The 18402-nt window shown below is 39.2% G+C and overlaps 1 protein-coding gene and 1 long non-coding RNA gene across 2 annotated transcripts in view; one reads left to right on the top strand and one right to left on the bottom strand.

Annotated features, from left to right (window-relative positions):
- The window catches only part of CDK6 (cyclin dependent kinase 6), a 194025-nt gene that overhangs the window by 29062 nt on the left and 146561 nt on the right, over positions 1-18402 (top strand). Inside the window, exon 3 of the mRNA XM_032785384.2 lies at positions 14973-15108. Coding sequence (XP_032641275.1) covers positions 14973-15108 — 136 coding nt within the window. The remainder of the gene's footprint in view (positions 1-14972; positions 15109-18402) is intronic.
- Positions 3709-13040, bottom strand: LOC142046317 (uncharacterized). Its single transcript, XR_012655209.1, has 2 exons — positions 12853-13040; positions 3709-3906 (listed from the first exon to the last, which is right to left on the bottom strand). It is a non-coding gene; the product is annotated as an uncharacterized LOC142046317 (long non-coding RNA).

The raw sequence follows: 18402 nt of genomic DNA, 5'->3' as shown, positions 1-18402 counted from the left end.
CTCTCCATTTTACTGCATTTTAGCTTCTCACAAAACTGACATCTGTAAAAATTAAGAGAGAAAATGTAGGACACATGTTAACTGTTTTTGTCTATTGTCTGGCATAGCAGATGTATTGCCACCTAGCCCCCAGACTTGTGCTGGAAACAGGTAGATGTACTGCTTAAGATTTCCTGAAAATAGATCAGATACAACACCCTTGTGTCCAGTGTATCTCTAAAACAAATTCCTCGTGCAGATTTGGAAGCCATTAAAATGCTGTTTAAATTACTAGAAATAAATTACTGTTCTAATTTGCAAGATAACAAGAACTGTTCATTTTAATTGCTGTTTTCTTTGCCATTCATGTAAAGAGCAACTAAGCAATTTTTTTTACAGTTTGATGTTTATTTAGGAACATAAAGGAACCCATTTGTATTATGATGGACTAATGGCAACAAAACATGAACATCTAGAATCGTATTCAGAAATTAATTTTCATTCATAAAATCAATGGAATCCAGTGGAAAGGTTAGAGAAGAGAGATTACATTTAGAACTAAGGACACTGAGGAATAAAAAGGGGCTCAGGGAACCTACATACAGGGCCCAAACTTTCAGTCCTTAATCAAGCAAAAATCCCACTGGCTGAGTAAGGAATGCAGGATCAGGACCTTAAGAACATAAGAATGGCCATACTGGGTCAGACCAATGGTCCATCTAGCCTAGTGTCCTGTCTTCTGACAGGTTTCAGAGTAGCAGCCGTGTTAGTCTGTATCCACAAAAAGAACAAGAGGACTTGTGGCACCTTAGAGACTAACAAATCTATTTCAGCATAAGCTTTCGTGGGCTACAGCTCACTTCTTTGGATGCATAGAATGGAACACACAGACAGAAGTTATTTATACATACAGAGAACATGAAAAGGTGGAAGTACGCATACCAACTGTAAAGTCCAATCAATTGAGATGAGCTATCATCAGCAGGAGGAAAAAAACCTTTGAAGTGATAATTGAGATGATCCACAGAAGGTGTGAGGAGAACTTAACATGGGGAAATAGTCTTCTGACAGTGGCCAGTGCCAGATGCTTCAGACAGAATGAACAGAACAGGGCAGTTTTTAGTGATCCATCTCCTGTCATCTAGTCCCAGCTTCTGGAAGTTGGCAGTTTAGGGACACCCATAGCATGGGGTTGTGTCCCTGACCATCTTGGCTAATAACCATTGATGGACCTATCCTTCATGAACTTATCAATTCTTTTTTGAGCCCAGTTATACTTTTGGCCTTCACAACATGCCCTGACAACAAGTTCGACAGGTTGACTGTGCATTGTGTGAAGAAGTACTTCCTTATGTTTGTTTTAAATCTGCTGCCTGTTAACTTTATTGGGTGACTCCTGATTCTTGTGTTATGTGAAGGGGTAAATAACACTTCCTTATTAACTTTCTCCATACCATTGATGATTTTATAGACCTCTATCATATTCCTCCTTAGTCATCTCTTTTCTAAGCTGAACAGTCCTAGTCTTTTTAGTTTCGCTGCCTGTGGAATCTGTTCCAATCCCCCATTCATTTTGGTTGCCTTCCTTGTGCTTTTTCCAATTCTAATGTATCTTTTTTGAGATGGGGCAACCAGAACTGCACACAGTATTCAAGCTGCGGGCATACCATAGATTTATACAGTGGCATTATATTTTCTGTTTTATTATCTATCCCTTTCCTAATGGTTCCTAATATTCTGTTACCTTTTTTGACTGCTGTTGCACATTGAGTGCAATGACTCCAAGACAGAGTGAGCTATAATGGCCAAAACCTTACTGATAGGGTGAAATTTACTGCACATTCCTAAAGCCAGAGCAACTGGGATCTGGGCAGGTGAAACACACAGTGAATCTTCTCTTCTTGTTTTTGATTTCATGTCAAAAAAGGTAACAGAATATTAGGAACCATTAGGAAATCCCTTCTCTCGTTTCTTACTCTTATCCCTTCATCCCTTGTGCTCAGCCAGTGAATCTTCTCTTCTTGTTTTTGATTTCATGTTGTCTTCCATGTTCACCTCTATTAGCTCAATTCTGCAGTGTTCTGAGCAATCCAGCTCCAGTCCAGCACAGCACTCAAACATATACTTTAAAACAATGCATTGTCCCTTTGAAATCAATGGCATTACTCACATGCTTAAAATTGAGCATATGCTTAAATATTTTGCCAGGTTGGAGCTAGTGGATGTTGTAAGATCAAGCTTTATGCCAGGAACTCTCTCCCTCTATCCTCTTATTTCAAATTCCACTTCAAAATTCACTTTTCTGTGCATGTCAGTAAATATGCTGTAACAGCATCTGTTTGTTTGTTAATGCAAGTAGAAATATCCATGGGATTTCCCAGCAGGTTTTGTGTTGTCCATTTATGTGGGCTCTAAACTCCTTAGGGTGAGGGTTGTGTCTACTCCAGAGGTTGGCAGCCTTTCAGAAGTGGTATGCTGATTCTTCATTTATTCACTCTAATTTAACATTTTGTGTGCCAGTAATACATTTTAACATTGTTAGAAGGTCCCTTTCTATAAGTCTATAATATATAACCAAACTATTATTGTATGTAAAGTAAATAAGGTTTTGAAAATGTTTAAGAAACTTCATTTAAAATTAAATTAAAACGCAGAGCCCCCCCCCGACCAGTGGCCAGCACCCGGGCAGTGTGAGCGCCACTGAAAAGCAGCTCACATGCTGCCTTTGGCACGCGTGCCATAGGTTGCCTATCCCTGGTCTACTCCAGTGTCCTCTGGAGTGCTGAGAACATTGTGTTTAACAAATGATAAGTAATAATAAAACCAGAAACGTAGAGAATTGAGATAACAATAAACTATGCAGTGTTTGTATTAGTTTTTAATGTTTTTTGACATAGTAATTGATCTCTTCCAAATAAATAAAAGATTATTTAAAGGGGCACTGTCACAATAAAAATCATAACAAATTTCCTTAGTTGTCTCATTGAATTTGCTTTTCTGTTTACTACTTTTCTTGACCAGTGTTGATGCTGTTTATTTTTTGCATATCTGTTCTGGAAAATGAAACTGGACTGATTAATAATCTTTTGTTTCTAGACTGTCTTCTTTTGTAATACTCCAGTACTGTCGCATTGCTTTTGTGATTGGGTTCACAACATTGCAGAACAATGCTTCTATAAAATTTGAATTTTTAAGGAAATGATGACAATTCCATTCCTATTTTGTTTTGTAAAAACAATTCCTTTTTACAAAATCTAAAAAATTTATACTAAACTAAGTTGTCAGGCATAGCCTAAATTTGCCAAGTTGGATTTTTTCTGGACACTTCATCTGATTTAATGTCATTACTACTAGATATTTCCATCAAATTAATTAGCAGTCGGGTATTGTATATCTTTGTTTCTTACTCTCAACCACTTAGAGCAATGATTCAACAAACCTCTTAAGACCTGTTCAGGTGTTTTGCTGAGTTGGGGTCTAGGCTAATAATCCCAATTTAGCTCTAATTAAAATCAGTGGATAGTCTGCTGTTGACTTCAGTGGGAGTTGGATCAGGCCTAGTGTACCTGTTGTTGCAAAATTAGTTATTCAAAAGGTAGGATCGGGGGTGGGGTGGGGGAGGGAGTGGAATTGTTGAGATTAAGTCAGGCTATAGAATATGCAATTTGCCAAATACCCTGAAGCCACTTTCTATTCATTTTAAAGAAACAAAATAGCAGCCTCCATGTATTTAATTGTAATATGTTCTCAATTCTTTATTTAATATATATATTTTATAATTAAACTTGCATCTTTCTTGTTCTTATTTTACCTTCTTTTTCCTGCTCGCTTCACTCCCTTTTTCCATTTGATATAATATGGTATATCTTCTCTTCTTTGTCTGTATTTCCAGCTCCCCTTTTCTTCAGTCTCTCTCTCCTTTTCTTTCTGAAAAATTCAAAGAGCTTAGCACCCAATATACTTTACAAAGACTTGAAAATTAAAAAAAAGTTCCAGCAAAGTTGTAACAGATGTAAGGTGGTTTTATCTGCTTCTCAAGGACTGGACTTGTAATTCAAAACATCCTTGCATGCAAAATATTATATATAATGTTGCACAAATTACTAAGCATGGTTATTTCATAGAATCATAGAATATCAGGGTTGGAAGGGACCTCAGGAGGTCATCTAGTCCACGCACTTGCTCAGAGCAGGACCAATCCCCAACCAAATCATCCCAACCAGGGCTTTATCAAGCCTGACCTTAAAAACCTCTAAGGAAGGAGATTTCACCACCTCCCTAGGTAACCCATTCCAGTGCTTTACCACCCTCCTAGTGAAAAAGTTTTTCCTAATAGCCAACCAAAACTTCCCCCACTGCAACTTGAGACCATTACTCCTTGTTCTGTCATCTGGTACCACTGATAACAGTCTAGATCCATCCTCTTTGGAACCCCCTGTCAGGTAGTTGAAAGCAGCTATCAAATCCCCCCTCATTTTTCTCTTCTGCAAACTAAACAATCCCAGTTCCCTCAGCCTCACCTCATAAGTCATGTGCTCCAGCCCCCTAATCATTTTTGTTGCCCTCCACTTGACTTTTTCCAATTTTCCACATCCTTCTTGTAGTGTGGGGCCAAAACTGACACAGTACTCCGATGAGGCCTCACCAATGTAATAGAGGGGAATGATCACATCCCTCAATCTGCTGGCAGTCCCTACTGATACAGCCCAAAATGCCGTTAGCCTCTTGGCAAAGGGCCTCATATCCACTTCTCTCACTGTAACCTTGGTCCTTTGTTTTGCAAGAACTGCTGCCTAGCCATTCAGTCTCTAGTCTGTAGCAGTGCAGTAGTCCTCTTCTCGTCCTTAAGTGCAGGACCCTGCACTTGTCCTTGTTGAACCTCATCAGATTTCTTTTGGCCCAATCCTCCAATTTGTCTAGGTCCTTCTGTATCCTATCTCTATCCTCCAGCATATCTACCACTCCTCCCAGTTTAGTGTCATCTGCAAACTTGCTGAGGGTGCAGTCCACACCATGCTCCAGATCATTAATGAAAATACTGAACAAAACTGGCCCCAGGACCGAGTCTTGGGGCACTCCAATTGATTTATGCTAGGACTACAGTCTACATCAAGTAGAGGTTGTTGGGGGTTTTTTGGCTCGCTATTTTGATCAACTGGAGAATATGTAATAATTATCAATCTCCAAAATATTTAAACTTATCAAACTTCATGAAGACCTGATTTATATCTGTCTTCATATTTTTTATACAGAAGTGAGAGAAACAGCTTATATATTGCAGTTTTTGGCTGAATATAAAATGTAAAGTGAAGTTTGGAATTTGTAACACAACTGCTTGATTGTGGATCATAAAGGAATAAAGACTGGTCTTTATTTTGTCCTTCATTACGCTAGGCATAACTCGGATTCAAGGGTAATCTCTGAGTTCCTTTCGTTTGAATTAAACATAATCAGTATTCAGACATAAAGTTTTATTTATATATCAAGAAACTCAAAGGATGGAAAACATGTAAAAAGGAATGTAACTTTCCTTGAGGAAAGTACTCTTACAAACTGAAAACATTTCATAAAAGAGGCACATACATTACTCGTGAATCAGAGCCTCTTTACTTTATGTGCTGAACCGGGGCCTCGTGAATGCTGTCAGTATTGTTATTGCATAACAGTGAAACAGCATTTATCTACTTGGATGTGAGTCTCCTCAGAGCAATAGAGAGAGGTCAGACATCCATAGCTGATATTACTGAATCTGTCTGTGACTTTCCAGCTGATGGTCATGTTATACTACTGACTGTGGGACCTGGCGGGGTGATGGAGTCACTTGAAAGCAACTCTGCTTCCTTTCAGAGAGATTCTGGTGTATTAGTTATGGTAATCCACAAGGGTCAGTCTTGTCACCCCCATGTTAATATGTATCTGAAGCCACTACTGGAGAGTGTGAGGTGCTATGAGTTACAGTAACATCAGCCAGCTGATGATACCAGCCTCCATGTATTGTCTTCCTCAGACCTTGGTGGTATTCTTGCTAATTCAATGTATGACTGAGTGGGTCCTGAATAAAAGCCATTTGTCTTAAAATAATTCCAGATGAGATGAAGTTGATAACTGGCTGGCAAAGGAGGTCTGTATTCTGAAGAATGTATAAATGCTATAATGACTCCCTAAATTGAGTGCCTGGCCTATTATGACAACTGTTTGCAATCTTGAGGTCCTACAAAACTCATCTCTTCTGTTGGGCCCTTAGAAACAATCCTCTGGGAAGGTGAACAAGCAGCAGCAGATCTAGAAAAGACAGCATTGTGCAGTAAACAAGAGAGGTGAAGAGACCATCTTGTCAAACACTTTCTATGAAGTTAAACTCTAACAGCTAAAGGTATTTGTGGGACTGGGTTGGCACAGTGAATTAATGCACCAGCCTTTTCATCTCTTGGGCACAAATCTTGGCTTACGTTGCAAGTGAAAATTAGTTTGGTGGTTTCATCTTAGTCCCTACCAGACATGTGTCTACAACATAAAACCACCATGCAATTTGGCACCGTGGGCAGTCTTTGCTCAAGAGAGGCCCAGAAGAGGGGTTTTGCAGGTCAGGACTGAAGACAGAGTTGTGTGTTGAAAGCTTGCCTCATCTGCCTGCACTTTATCGGACTTTAGCCAGTGCTATTTACTTCACTTTCAAGAGCACCAGTTTCTCTCTCACACACATACAACACTCACTTTTAAAGAACAAAAACATCTTTTGTAAAAAGTAAGCATTTTAAAATAATTTTTTCAAGTAAGAAGAGACGCAAGAAAAAATTATAGCATAAAGCTCAGCTTGCAGATAAGTGATCACCTTGTCGTCTTAATAACCTCATTCTTCTCTTAACCCTCACTAAGCGATCTGCAAGAAAGAATGTTGTCCAAGTCCTCTTGGAATGCAGCTATAGGAATAGGAGGGTCTACTGCAGGGGTCAACAACCTTTTGGAAGTGGTGTGCCAAGTCTTCATTTATTCAACCTTATTTAAGGTTTCGTGTGCCAGTAATACATTTTAATGTTTTTAGAAGATCTTTCTATAAGTCTATAATATATAGCTAAACTATTGTTGTATGTAAAGTAAATAAGGTTTTGAAAATGTTTAAGAAGCTTCATTTAAAATTAAATTAAAATGCCCAGTGGCCAGGACCCGGACAGTGTGAGTACCACTGAAAATCAGCTCACGTGCCATCTTCGGCACGTGTGCCATAGGTTGCCTACCCTTGTTCTACTGCCTCACTTGCGCAATGCAGTGGCTTCTGCATAGCAGCTGTTTCTGATCTCAGTACAACAGCTAATGAATGAGGGACTTCAGGGTTGAAAACTTGCTCAGTCACTTACATGAATCTGTATAACATTTGGACCTGCCACATATAGGTCAATTTATTATATCTAATGGTGTGTTATTCTATTCTTTTGTGATCCACACCTGGAAGAGCTCCAAAACTCTTAAGAATGAGTGGGGAGAGAGAAGATCATTCCTACCTCAGTCTTTTCCAAAATGCAAGTCTTAAGGTGGAGCAGCAGAAAATAAAGGGGTCAAGGGTAAAATGTTCAAAAGCACCTAAGTCCCATTTTCAGAAGTGACTTAGACACTTAGGTGCTTAAGTCCATTTGATTTGCATTGAGACCTGGGGTCTTAAGGCCCAAATTTTTAAAGGTATTTAGGCATGGTTACATTCAGCACAGCAATATGTATGTCTCATTTTCAAAAGGGATTTAGACACTTAGGCACTAAACTCCCATTGACAGTTAGTTGGATGTAGGCTCAAGTGCCTATATTAAAGATGAGATGTAGGTTTCTAAATCAGTTAGGCATTGCAATGCTGAGGGCACAAACACCTAAATACCTTTAAAAGTTAGGGCCTAAGTGCCTACATTACTTTTGAAAAAGGAACATAGACTCCTAAGGTCACTCAGGTGCTTTAAAAAAATTTATGACAAAGATGAGATGTGGGAGACCATACATTTTGGGCTTCCCTTCCTCTGTTTTTATATTCTCTCCATCGCTGTATGTTTAGTTCCTTTGGACAAGGATACTGAACCTCTTGAGATATAAACTGATTCAAAGGTATGGAGGAGTTCGTTACCATTTACTAGGGGAAGTGAATATCAAATACTGAGACAAAGCAGCATGTAGTGGGAAAGGAGAAATGACTCTAAAACATATGAAAATATGATGCTTCTACTTCACTTCTGTTCACTCGCGTGCTTGCTTGCTCTGTTGAGCATGGCTTCTGCACTGCACACAGCTCTAGTTCTCTTGTCCAGCTATATAGTACGCTTTTTCAGGCATAAGGACCTTTACTAAGCAATAAGCTTCTTATATCTGTTAGCAGAATCATATTCTATTTAAAAAAAGAGAAAACGTAGCTTATATTCAAATTCAGCTTTTGCTCACAGAGGTATAAAGAAAATTGGTTATTTAAAAATACATCTTAAAATACTTGTCTGGCGTGAAGGGGTTATTGTTGGCTAAGAGTAAGCTTTTGCAAACTGACTAGCTACCATATTATAGAAGAGGAGGTGATCTAAGGCTTCTGCTGACAGCTGGGATCAATGGGTGCCTGACTGTCATATTTTTTTCATCTTGGTTAGCTACCAGGTGTTAGAGACTCATAGAACTAGCTTGAGCTAAGTGTAGTGAAAGCAGAAGCTATTCAGGTTTCCTCACACATATTTGTCAATAAACCTCAATCATGCATTGTAATACTCTTGGTATTCCAGTCTTGTAGTGGTCCTGTGCAAAAAATGTCAATCATACGTAAATTGCATGAGAGTTTTTTCCATGTGGACAAATATCTTTAGGAGCTAGGTTGAGACCATAAAACTCTTTCCGTTTGTGACTTAATCCAGATTTGAGAAGTCTCCAAAATGCATTCTATTAACACACCACTACTTACCTCCCATCCCTCTTCTGAAATGTTTCTCTCACTTGTATTATGGCTCCATGTTTCTTTCTTTACCATATATAAGCTAAGAATGAAGTGGCCTTGGAGTTATTCTTTCCAAATAATGAGAATAATTCTGTGACGTTAGATTGCATAGTCTTTGGAGCAGGAACTTTTTGTATTGTTCTGTGTTTGTACAGCATGTAGTGCAATGAGTGAGGCTCCTATGCACTACTGCAATATATATAATGTAAATAGTCCCTCAAATACTTTTCCCATGAGATTCTGTTTCTCCATCTTCCTTTTAGCTATGCTTTAGGTAATTTGCCACTTGTACTTCAATATATGCCTGACAGGAGCCAGGAGAACTGATTGTGTTCAAGGATTTTAAAGTTTTCAGGGGCAGGTGTCCTCACCTGTGCCCCAGATTCATGCAGGTGATTCTGACTGAAGTGTCTATTGACCTCCATCACCAGTAGTTCTTGATGCTCGTGAGAAAATGTTGGTTACACTTTCCCAACATTGTGTGGCTTAACACACAACAGAGAAGGCAAAAAGTAAGTCCAGCAGCAGCTACCATATTCGTACCAGCCAGAGCAGAAGCGGCAGTTTTCAGCTGAAATGATAAAATAGGTCTTCTCCTTTTTAAGACAATTTTACAGTTCCTATGTATAGGTTGCAGAATAAAGACGAATTAAGATTACACTTGCAAAGTTGGATCTTGTGGTAAAACAGTATAAGAGGAGTGTGAGGGTTTCCCTTCACCCTATAGTGCATGTAATCTGTGGTGGTAGAGCTGCAAAACTATACATTCTAATTTTCTACATTCTCAGAGCAAAAAAAAAGAGAAAAAGACAAATATGCTTCTGTGTAGTGATACAGAAAATATGCACATAATGTAATATCAAAATTGAAAATAGAGCTCTATGTGTGTTCATAGCTAATAAATCTTTCCTAGGTGGTACTGTTAACTCCAAAAGTTGGCTCCATTGAAAAGCAAGTCTGCAGTAGGCTTCTAGTATTTCATCGTGTTCTAATTCAGATCTGCACATCAGCGCTTCAACCGTTTCCAGCCAAACTTCTTGTTAAATACTTACCGGACTTCCTGTAGTGGATCTTAGATTTAGGCATTGCAAATAATGAAAAGGGTTCTTTTATAAGTACAATGGAAGGGCAGGGTTTGTGTTTACAAAGTTTTCAGTATGGAAATCTTGTATTAATTTATCTGGATTTACTCCACTGAGTTCTATGGACACAATGTAACCTTTTAAATAAAAAGCTGTATGCTGTAGCCTGTGCCAGAGATGCTGTGTAACCAGTCAAATAGAAAAAATAAGCAGGAAATGGCCTGAAAGAATTACAGTTTAGATGGCAGAGTTAATCCTAACCATAGAAGGCAACTGTTATGGAATTACATAAGGATGCTTTTCTCACAATGAATATGAAGAGTATAATTTGTATTGAGGTTTTCTAATCAATCGGGGAGCTATTAAGCAAGAGGGTGTACCTTGTGCTAGCTATCTTCTTCCAGTGGTAATTAACACAGGCAATGCTAGATGTAATTTTTTTATAGTATCAAAGACTTATACAAGCTCTGCTTAAAATTTTCTATTTAGGGAGCATTTGTAGTTTGCAGAGATAATTATATCCTCTTTACTGCCTTCAGATGGGATGTGGGGGGGATTTTAGTCTTATTTAATTAACTGTAAAGCACTTTGAGGTCCTCAGATGAAAGGTGGCATAGAAGTGCAAGATATTAGCATTATTATTACCCCATACAGTGATTAATAGACAAACAAGCATTGCCCCTCATTCTTACAGTTCTTAAACTTAGCTGAGTACCTATTAACATGCATTTAGAATACCACGATCAAATTAAATACAATTTGGTAAAAATGAAACAGAGTATTGGTATTTGATTTTCCCTCTAAAGGAAGCTTGTAGTAATAGACATTGCTTCTACATCTGATACAGTGAAATCTTGTTTAAAAAAAACCAAACAATCTGAATTACAACCCTTCAATCGTTGAAAGGGAAGTTCTGCCAATGTATTAAATACCTGGCAAAAAAAGGTGTTTTAATTTTTTTTAAGTAAATGTAAGCAAACACAAAGTAATCATACAGTTGGAAATATTTTCCAGTGTTTATGTTCAGATGTTCAGACCTGTCTGGCTTCTCTCTGTTTGCATGTGCTGGGGTTATAGGCAGTCCGTCTACATTCCACATTGATTCATATAAATATATTACAGATTATTAACCTCCAGCCAAATACCAGAGAATTTTGCTTTTCAGAACGGTTAGTGACTTTTCACAAAACTTATTTTCTATACAGAGGCATCCATCTTCTTTATATTGCCAAATTAAGGGAATTATAAAGAGAATAATATTTGTTCCAGAGCTTTTGCTGCTGTAGCCAATATCCGCCCCGTAAATATATGCTCTTATGTTCATCCGATGAATGTTTATTCATTTGATTAATTAGGTCAAAATAAGGTTCTTATGGAGAGGCGGAGCCTCTCTCTGTTAAAATTGCACAAAGCTTCTATTCTGCAGCCCGTATAAGTTTGGCTCAGAAAATACTCTGATCTAAAAACTGCCATATTTGTTGTGGAAACAAAGTAGACTATAAAAAAATAATAATCAAAATGATGTTAAATTGTAGGTCATTTAAAAATCGTCCTGATTTAAAATATTAACTTTTCCCTGTTTCTTTGTCGTCTTCCAATTCTTAACCACTTGTTACTATTCCTTCGAATTTACCAGACAGTTCAATCTCCTTGGACACTCATGTGCTAGCTGTATTTAATAACTTTGCTAAAAAACACCTATTTACATTAAGATTTTTTGTTGTGGGTCTTTTGGGGCACAATTCTGATCTGATGGATGTCAAAAGAGGTATTTTGCCATTTTCTATAGTTAGAACAGAATTGGGCACAAAGGGCCATATCCTCAGCTGGTATAAACTGGTGTTGTTCCATTGATGTCAGCTGAGCTACATTGATTTACACTAGCTGAGGATTTGACTCTATATATTTGTGAGAGAATATATTCCCTCTATTGGCTAGTGAGCTTAGAAAGCACATAATGATTTTTCTTTAATGAACTGTTACCAACAATATCCCTTGAGCTCCAATGTTGGAGGCCTGGGTTATTAGAGCTGTAGAACCAAGACAGTAATGTATAAGTTTGTTATAGAGAGTGGATAACCTCCATGGTCCCATTATAAAGCTGATTTTGATTCTCCTTGCAACTCCAGTAAAGAAGCCTTTTGCTTATTTTTAGTTTTAAGTCTTATTGCCAACTAGAAGGTTTTCTGAACATTTTGCTTAAATGGAGTAGGAACTTCTTGAAACCATAAAAAGGAGGAGAAATTGTTACAAAACCTCTGATGTTTCTTTATGTCCTTTGATTTCCCCAACAAAATCCTAATACACTACAAAATGTGAAACAGAATTTTACACTGACTCATGCAACAGGCAGTTTTCAAGCACAATAACAGTTTAAGAAATTGCCAATATTTGAAAATGAGACATGATCTTTTGTCATTAAAGCTGTTAGGGGGTATAAAGGGCATCACAGAGAAAATTTTCAGTGTTTATCTGTGAACAAGCCAGGACTACTATTCAGAACTGAAAGGAAATGAAACTCTTGGTTGTGTTAAATTATTAGTCATCAAAATGTATCTTTGGCCTAAGACATCCATTTTCCAAATGGAATAACTGAGAAGCCAAGTTTAAGTGACTAGCCAGAGATTTTAGGCAATATTTATTAAAGCTGGGGCCAGAACCCTGAAGTGGTAGACCCATAAGAGCATCCAGTAGCACACATTGCCTCTCGTACATATTGGTTCAAATCTTTGAACTTAGGCCAGCTGTAAAATGGAGATAATAATGCTTAACCACCTTTATAAAATATTTTGAGATCTACATATGAAAAAACATTAAATAAGTGCAAAGCATTTTTCTTACCCATATTTTTCAGATGGCATAACTTCAGTGACTAGGAGAGAGGCACTGTGGCTTAGTCCCGTGGTTCTCAAACTTATTTGATCATGCCCCGCTTCTTTGTGTCTGGAGTAGTTTACATCCCACCACCCGGGCACTCGGTCAGCAGCCACCACTCTCCGGCCATCCACAGGCTCCCAGCTTAAGGCAGTGCCGTCGCCAGCAGCAGTGGAGAAGTAAGAGTGGCATGGTATGGTATTACCACCCTTACTTCTCTATCAGCAGCAATGTCTTCGGAGCTGGGCATCCAGCCAGCAGGCGCCGCCCAGCTCTGAATGTGTGCAGTAAGTTAATTTTTTTGCTAAAGCTCCTCACACACCCTAGAATATACTCTGTGACCTAGAGGGAGTGCACCACCACTCCAGTTTGAGAACTTCTGACCTAGTGCAGTAGGCATTACTGTGGAACCAGCATATCAAGAGTGTAGTCCTGGATCTAAGAGTAAGGAAATTATTAATTAAGGGCCTCATTAATCTTACACTGCCCGTACAATAAACGAGTGTGTTGTTCTTATTGGGTATAAAATAAATACATATTTTATCACTACAATCTTAACTTTCTCCCAAAATAAAAAAATTTTCACCACAAATCTCAAAATAGTGTTACCAGTTTCCTATCAGACTACATATTCTTTTTCTCAATAGCAATTATATGTATTTTAGAAAAAAAATCTACTATTGATAAATATATTGACTGATTTTGTTTCATGTTTCACACAGGAAGGCAATCAAATCTATACTTTTTAAAATAACACTTGTAATTTTAAAAAAATAATTAAAAAGATAGTGTCAGATAACCCATCTCATTTGAAAGCCATCAGTAATTAGATAATTTCCCCATGGGATTGTGGCAGAGGCAGCCCCTGAGGAAGGGTTTGACAGAAGAGAAAACAGTCACCCTCCAAATCATTTAGAGGGGGGCATTCCATACAGAAGGAATTCCATATAGGGAGGCACAGAAATGTGTGCAAGAAACAGGCAGACATAGATCACAGGCTAGAGGAGCTGGGAGGCTTATCAGTAAGAGTAGGTCTATGCTACCCGCCGGATTGGCGGGTAGTGTTCAATGTATTGGGGATCGATTTATTGCGTCTTATCTAGACACAATAAATTGATCCCTGAATCGACACCAGTACTCCATCTTGGTAGGAGGAATAAGTGGAGTCGAAGGGAGAGCCGCAGTGGTCGACTCGCCGCCATGAGGACGGCCAGGTAAGTCAAACTGAGATACTTCGACTTCAGTGTAGCTGAAGTTGCGTATCTTAGTTCGAACCCTCCGCTAGTGTAGCCCAGGCCTAAGAAACAAGAGCAGACAAGTAAGAATGGTGAGAGCTGTGAAGAGCTTTGAAAATGAGGGGAAGAAACTTTCAACCTGATACTATGAAAGAGGGTGAGAAAGCAGAGGGATTTAAATAAGAGAGTAATGTGTTCAGAATGATGAGACAGGAAGAATATCTTAGCAGCTGTATTTTGTATTAAAAGTTTTTTATAAACTCAATTTCCTGACGCCTGGTTTTAGTAATTTACAAGATTAATCAGTGCAGAAATACTGTTTCTGTAAACCAGAGGAGAAGAGGAATGTGATTCTAAACTGAGTGACAAATCATGTAATGGTGTACGTTGGAGGGGTGTGAGAAGAAAATAATAGGTGCATAAAAGCAGTCAGCTTCTTTGTTTCTCAAAAAAGTCACTATTGACTTATTTCCTCTTGAAGAAGAATGAAAGGGGAGCAAACGTGGCAGGAGGCAGAGAACATGTATACAAAATCAAATCATTTTCTGTATTCTGTTAATGGTAGTTGTGCTTTGATCAGAACTGATCATCTCCTCACTTAACTACTGCTCTTTGATCATGCTGTGAAGTTGTAATGCTTGTGATTTCAGAATCCAAACGTGAAGTTTTAATGTGATGTTACAAATAATTGACCTTCACTTGAATCATCGAGAGCTCACAGACTGTCCCTGCTTTGGAAAGTTCGTTCTTTTCCACATTTTACAGCAAATGGAAGCATCCATGTGTGAGCTGCAAGGTACTGCTTCACTGGTTTCCGTCAACTTATCTCCTCTTTTCTTTTCCTCCTCTCAGGTTATTTGATGTATGCACAGTGTCACGAACAGACAGAGAGACCAAACTAACACTAGTGTTTGAACATGTCGATCAAGACTTGACCACTTACTTGGATAAAGTTCCGGAGCCTGGCGTGCCTATGGATACTATAAAGGTACCAAAAAAGGATTTTGTTCCCTTCATAATTTTAGGAAATAATATTATGTAAAGACAAAGGGTTTAATCATAAGGCACTTCAGGCAAGCTACCTTTTGCTTCAATGGGAGTTTGCATGAGTGAGGGCTCATTAAAAGCTGAGTAATCACCTAGTTAGAACTTGGGTTCTAGTGTACCAGTTACTGAACCACAGATCAGTGCAACCTTTATTATGGAAATGTTCATTCTTGTTTTCCTTTGGTTTTGGATTTTATGTTCCTCCCCTTCTCCCCCCAACCCACTCCCATGTCACCCCACCTCCTCATCCCACTGTTTCCCTTTAATCCTCCCAGATCTGGATTTACCATTGGAAGTCATCAAATACCTTCACTTACAGTAGTGGTTCCCACCAGCTTTCCCCTATGGCAGGTTATTACTTAACTGTCCACTTCATGATTACTTGAACCGTCCTCTGAAGCACCAGTTAATGGCCAGTGTCAGAGACAGAACACTGGACTAGATGTCCCCGGTGTGATCTATTATAACAAGTCCTACTCTCCTATTCTTTTTTTCTGTTGTGGTTTTTTCTTTATTTTTTTTACTCTTGTGTTTTTTTCTTTTTCTTTTTTAACTGATTAAGTGCCTGCACTTACTAGAAATACAGCTCTCAAGATGGAAGGCATTCATTGATGGTTCTGTGTACCTGAGACTCTTGTGTTCTTGCAGCTGAGCTCAGTGTCACAGAGCAAAGCTTAGGTTGGCATATTTCTATCCTATGCATGTGAATTACTTCTGTGGCAAGTTGCATTACAAACCACCGTAGGAGCAGGAATGGATGATGGGTGGCTTTCAAGGAGCTGCCTAGTGGTATATGAATGGCAGTATGTTTAGGGTGAGGGAGATGATCAGAGTGGATCCAAAGTCATGTAGTTTTCCCTTCCCGTGTGCATTAGTATGCCTTCCTACGAAGGCCTCTCCCCACGTTACTGATTTAAATGTATTAACTCCATAGCTTTTTTTTTCCCTCCTCCTGGGGGGTGCCATAGTAAAGCTCCATATAGAGGACTGAAATTTGAACCTGATCAAAATGTTCAAAAAGGGGAGAAGAAGCAAGGGGATTGATTGATGTTCAAATTTCCTACCTCGTGGTTATGCCTGGTAAGTGTTTTGCTTTCTTCTGTGACAAGAAAAAATTTTTGTTTCTAAGGAAGGATTCTCTTGCTACTGTACTAGTGATTGTTGGAGGTGTATTATGTCTTCTTAACCTGGCTGGACTCCTAGGGAAATAAAGTAGTAGCAGAGGAGAAATGGGGAGGGGGAAATTCACTTAATTTTATTTTTATTATTCCACTAATTTTTGTTAACATTGGCAACCTAAGTGACTGTTTTGACCTTTGGGTCTGAAATCATACACTTCAGAGACTGATCATTTTACTTATCAAAGCCACAAAAAGTGTAACTTCAGGCAGTCCCAGTAGTTTTATTTTTGTAAGCAATCTTCTTGCATAAATGTTAAATTAAAAAAACGAAAACAGCTGGATTCAGCCTCAGCAGTAGATTGAAATGTAACTCACATATTACAAAGATATCACGTTCTAATGCTTTTAGGGTTCCTACTCTTCGCTGAGATTTTCAGGGCTGCTGAAGGGATCTGGTCATTTAATCCTCATTAAAATGTAATTAGTTAATGTTAATGGCAATTGAATGTCCCAACAGCCTAAGTGGATTTAGAAAAACTCATCTTTGTTTTTTAATCTTATTTCTTTCAGTACTTTATACACAATCGTCTGAGGCAAATGGAAAAAAAGAATATTGGCCTGTAATGTTATATGCCATTTTTTTCAAAACCTGATTCTAAAATTGCATCTGCAAACATGAAATTCTGCTTGGGAATTAAGTACTTGTGCAGGCAATTTCTGGTGTGCTGTGTATGGACCAATAGATGATTCTGCACAGACATTGCAACTCAGGTGATGGATTATGATTAGGACTCCGTGTTTGTCACAGAGGTTGCAGAAGTCATGGAATCCATGACTTCTTACAACCTCCGTGACTTCTGCAGCGACCAGTGTGGCTGACCCCAGGGCCGCCCAAGCAGCTGGCCTTCAGGGGCAGCTCCAGGCCCCAGCACACCAAGCACGTGCTTGGGGCAGCATGCCGTGGGGGGCGCTCTGCCAGGAGGTCCACCGGAGCCCCCCGTGGCAGAGCACCCCCCATGGCATAACACCGTGCTTGGGGCGGCAAAATGTCTAGAGCCGCCCCTGCTGGCCTTGGGGACAACCACACTGGCCGCTGCTGGAGTGGCTCTGCAGTCAGCCACATCAGCCACTGCTGGAGTGGTCCCAGCCCCTGACCAGCCTCACTGGCTGCTACTCTGGCGGCCTTGGGCTGCGGGCCCCTGGGACCACCCGAGCAGCTGGCCCTGAGGACTGCCTGAGCAGCGGCTGATGCAGCTGACTGCAGGAACCTCCTTAGCAGAAGTGTCTCTCTCTCTTCCTCCCTCCTCCCAAAAAAAAAAAATAATAAAACCACCACCAACAAACATTCTATCAGGCGTATTTATGGTAGAAGACATGGACAGGTCACAGGCCATGATTTTTTTGTTTTTTTGCCCGTGACCTATCCATGACTTTTACTAAAATACCCATGATTAAATTGTAGCCTTAATCGTGATAATTTGGTGCAATAAAGCATGTGAAGGAGAACAGTCCAGCCATTTTAAATGAGCAGGCTCAGTTCTGCCCACTTATGCCTACGTAAATTTCATTGCAGTCAGTGGAGTAAATCAGAGCAAAATTTGGTTTGTGATGTCTACAAAAGCCAGTTTAATGGATAAAGGAAAAAATCCAGCTAATGTTTACATGATCCCTTTTCCTGATTTCAGCATTTACATGTGTTGGTTTACGAACTTTATGTGCCACAGGAAGAAGGAAACTGAGGAATATATACTTCAACCTGGAGGTGTAAAATCCAGCTCAAGAAGACAGAACTGCACTAGCTGTGATCAAGCTAATGCACTAAGAATAGAAGTGTGGCTGCCGTGGTGCAAGCAAAATGACAGACTAGCCACCGACGTATATTCCTAGCATCTTGGTTAGGATCCTGCTTGTGCCACTGTGGCGACGTTTCTATTTTTACCACGCTAGCTTGATGAGAGCTAGCACAAGTATGTCTTCTCAAGCAGGAATTTATACCTCCAGCGCCAGTATAGGTATACCTCAATTTTCTTAATTGTACCTTGTTACTGTAACTATAAAAGGGATCAACCCTGCAAACTTCTGTTCACATGAGCAATGCTCAGCTAGTGCAGTTG

This window comes from Chelonoidis abingdonii, chromosome 2 (assembly GCF_003597395.2).
Source record: "Chelonoidis abingdonii isolate Lonesome George chromosome 2, CheloAbing_2.0, whole genome shotgun sequence".
In the NCBI taxonomy this organism is placed as follows: Eukaryota; Metazoa; Chordata; order Testudines; family Testudinidae; genus Chelonoidis; species Chelonoidis abingdonii.
The sequence above is the reverse complement of the archived record's forward strand: the minus strand, read 5'-3'. Positions and strand labels throughout refer to the sequence as shown.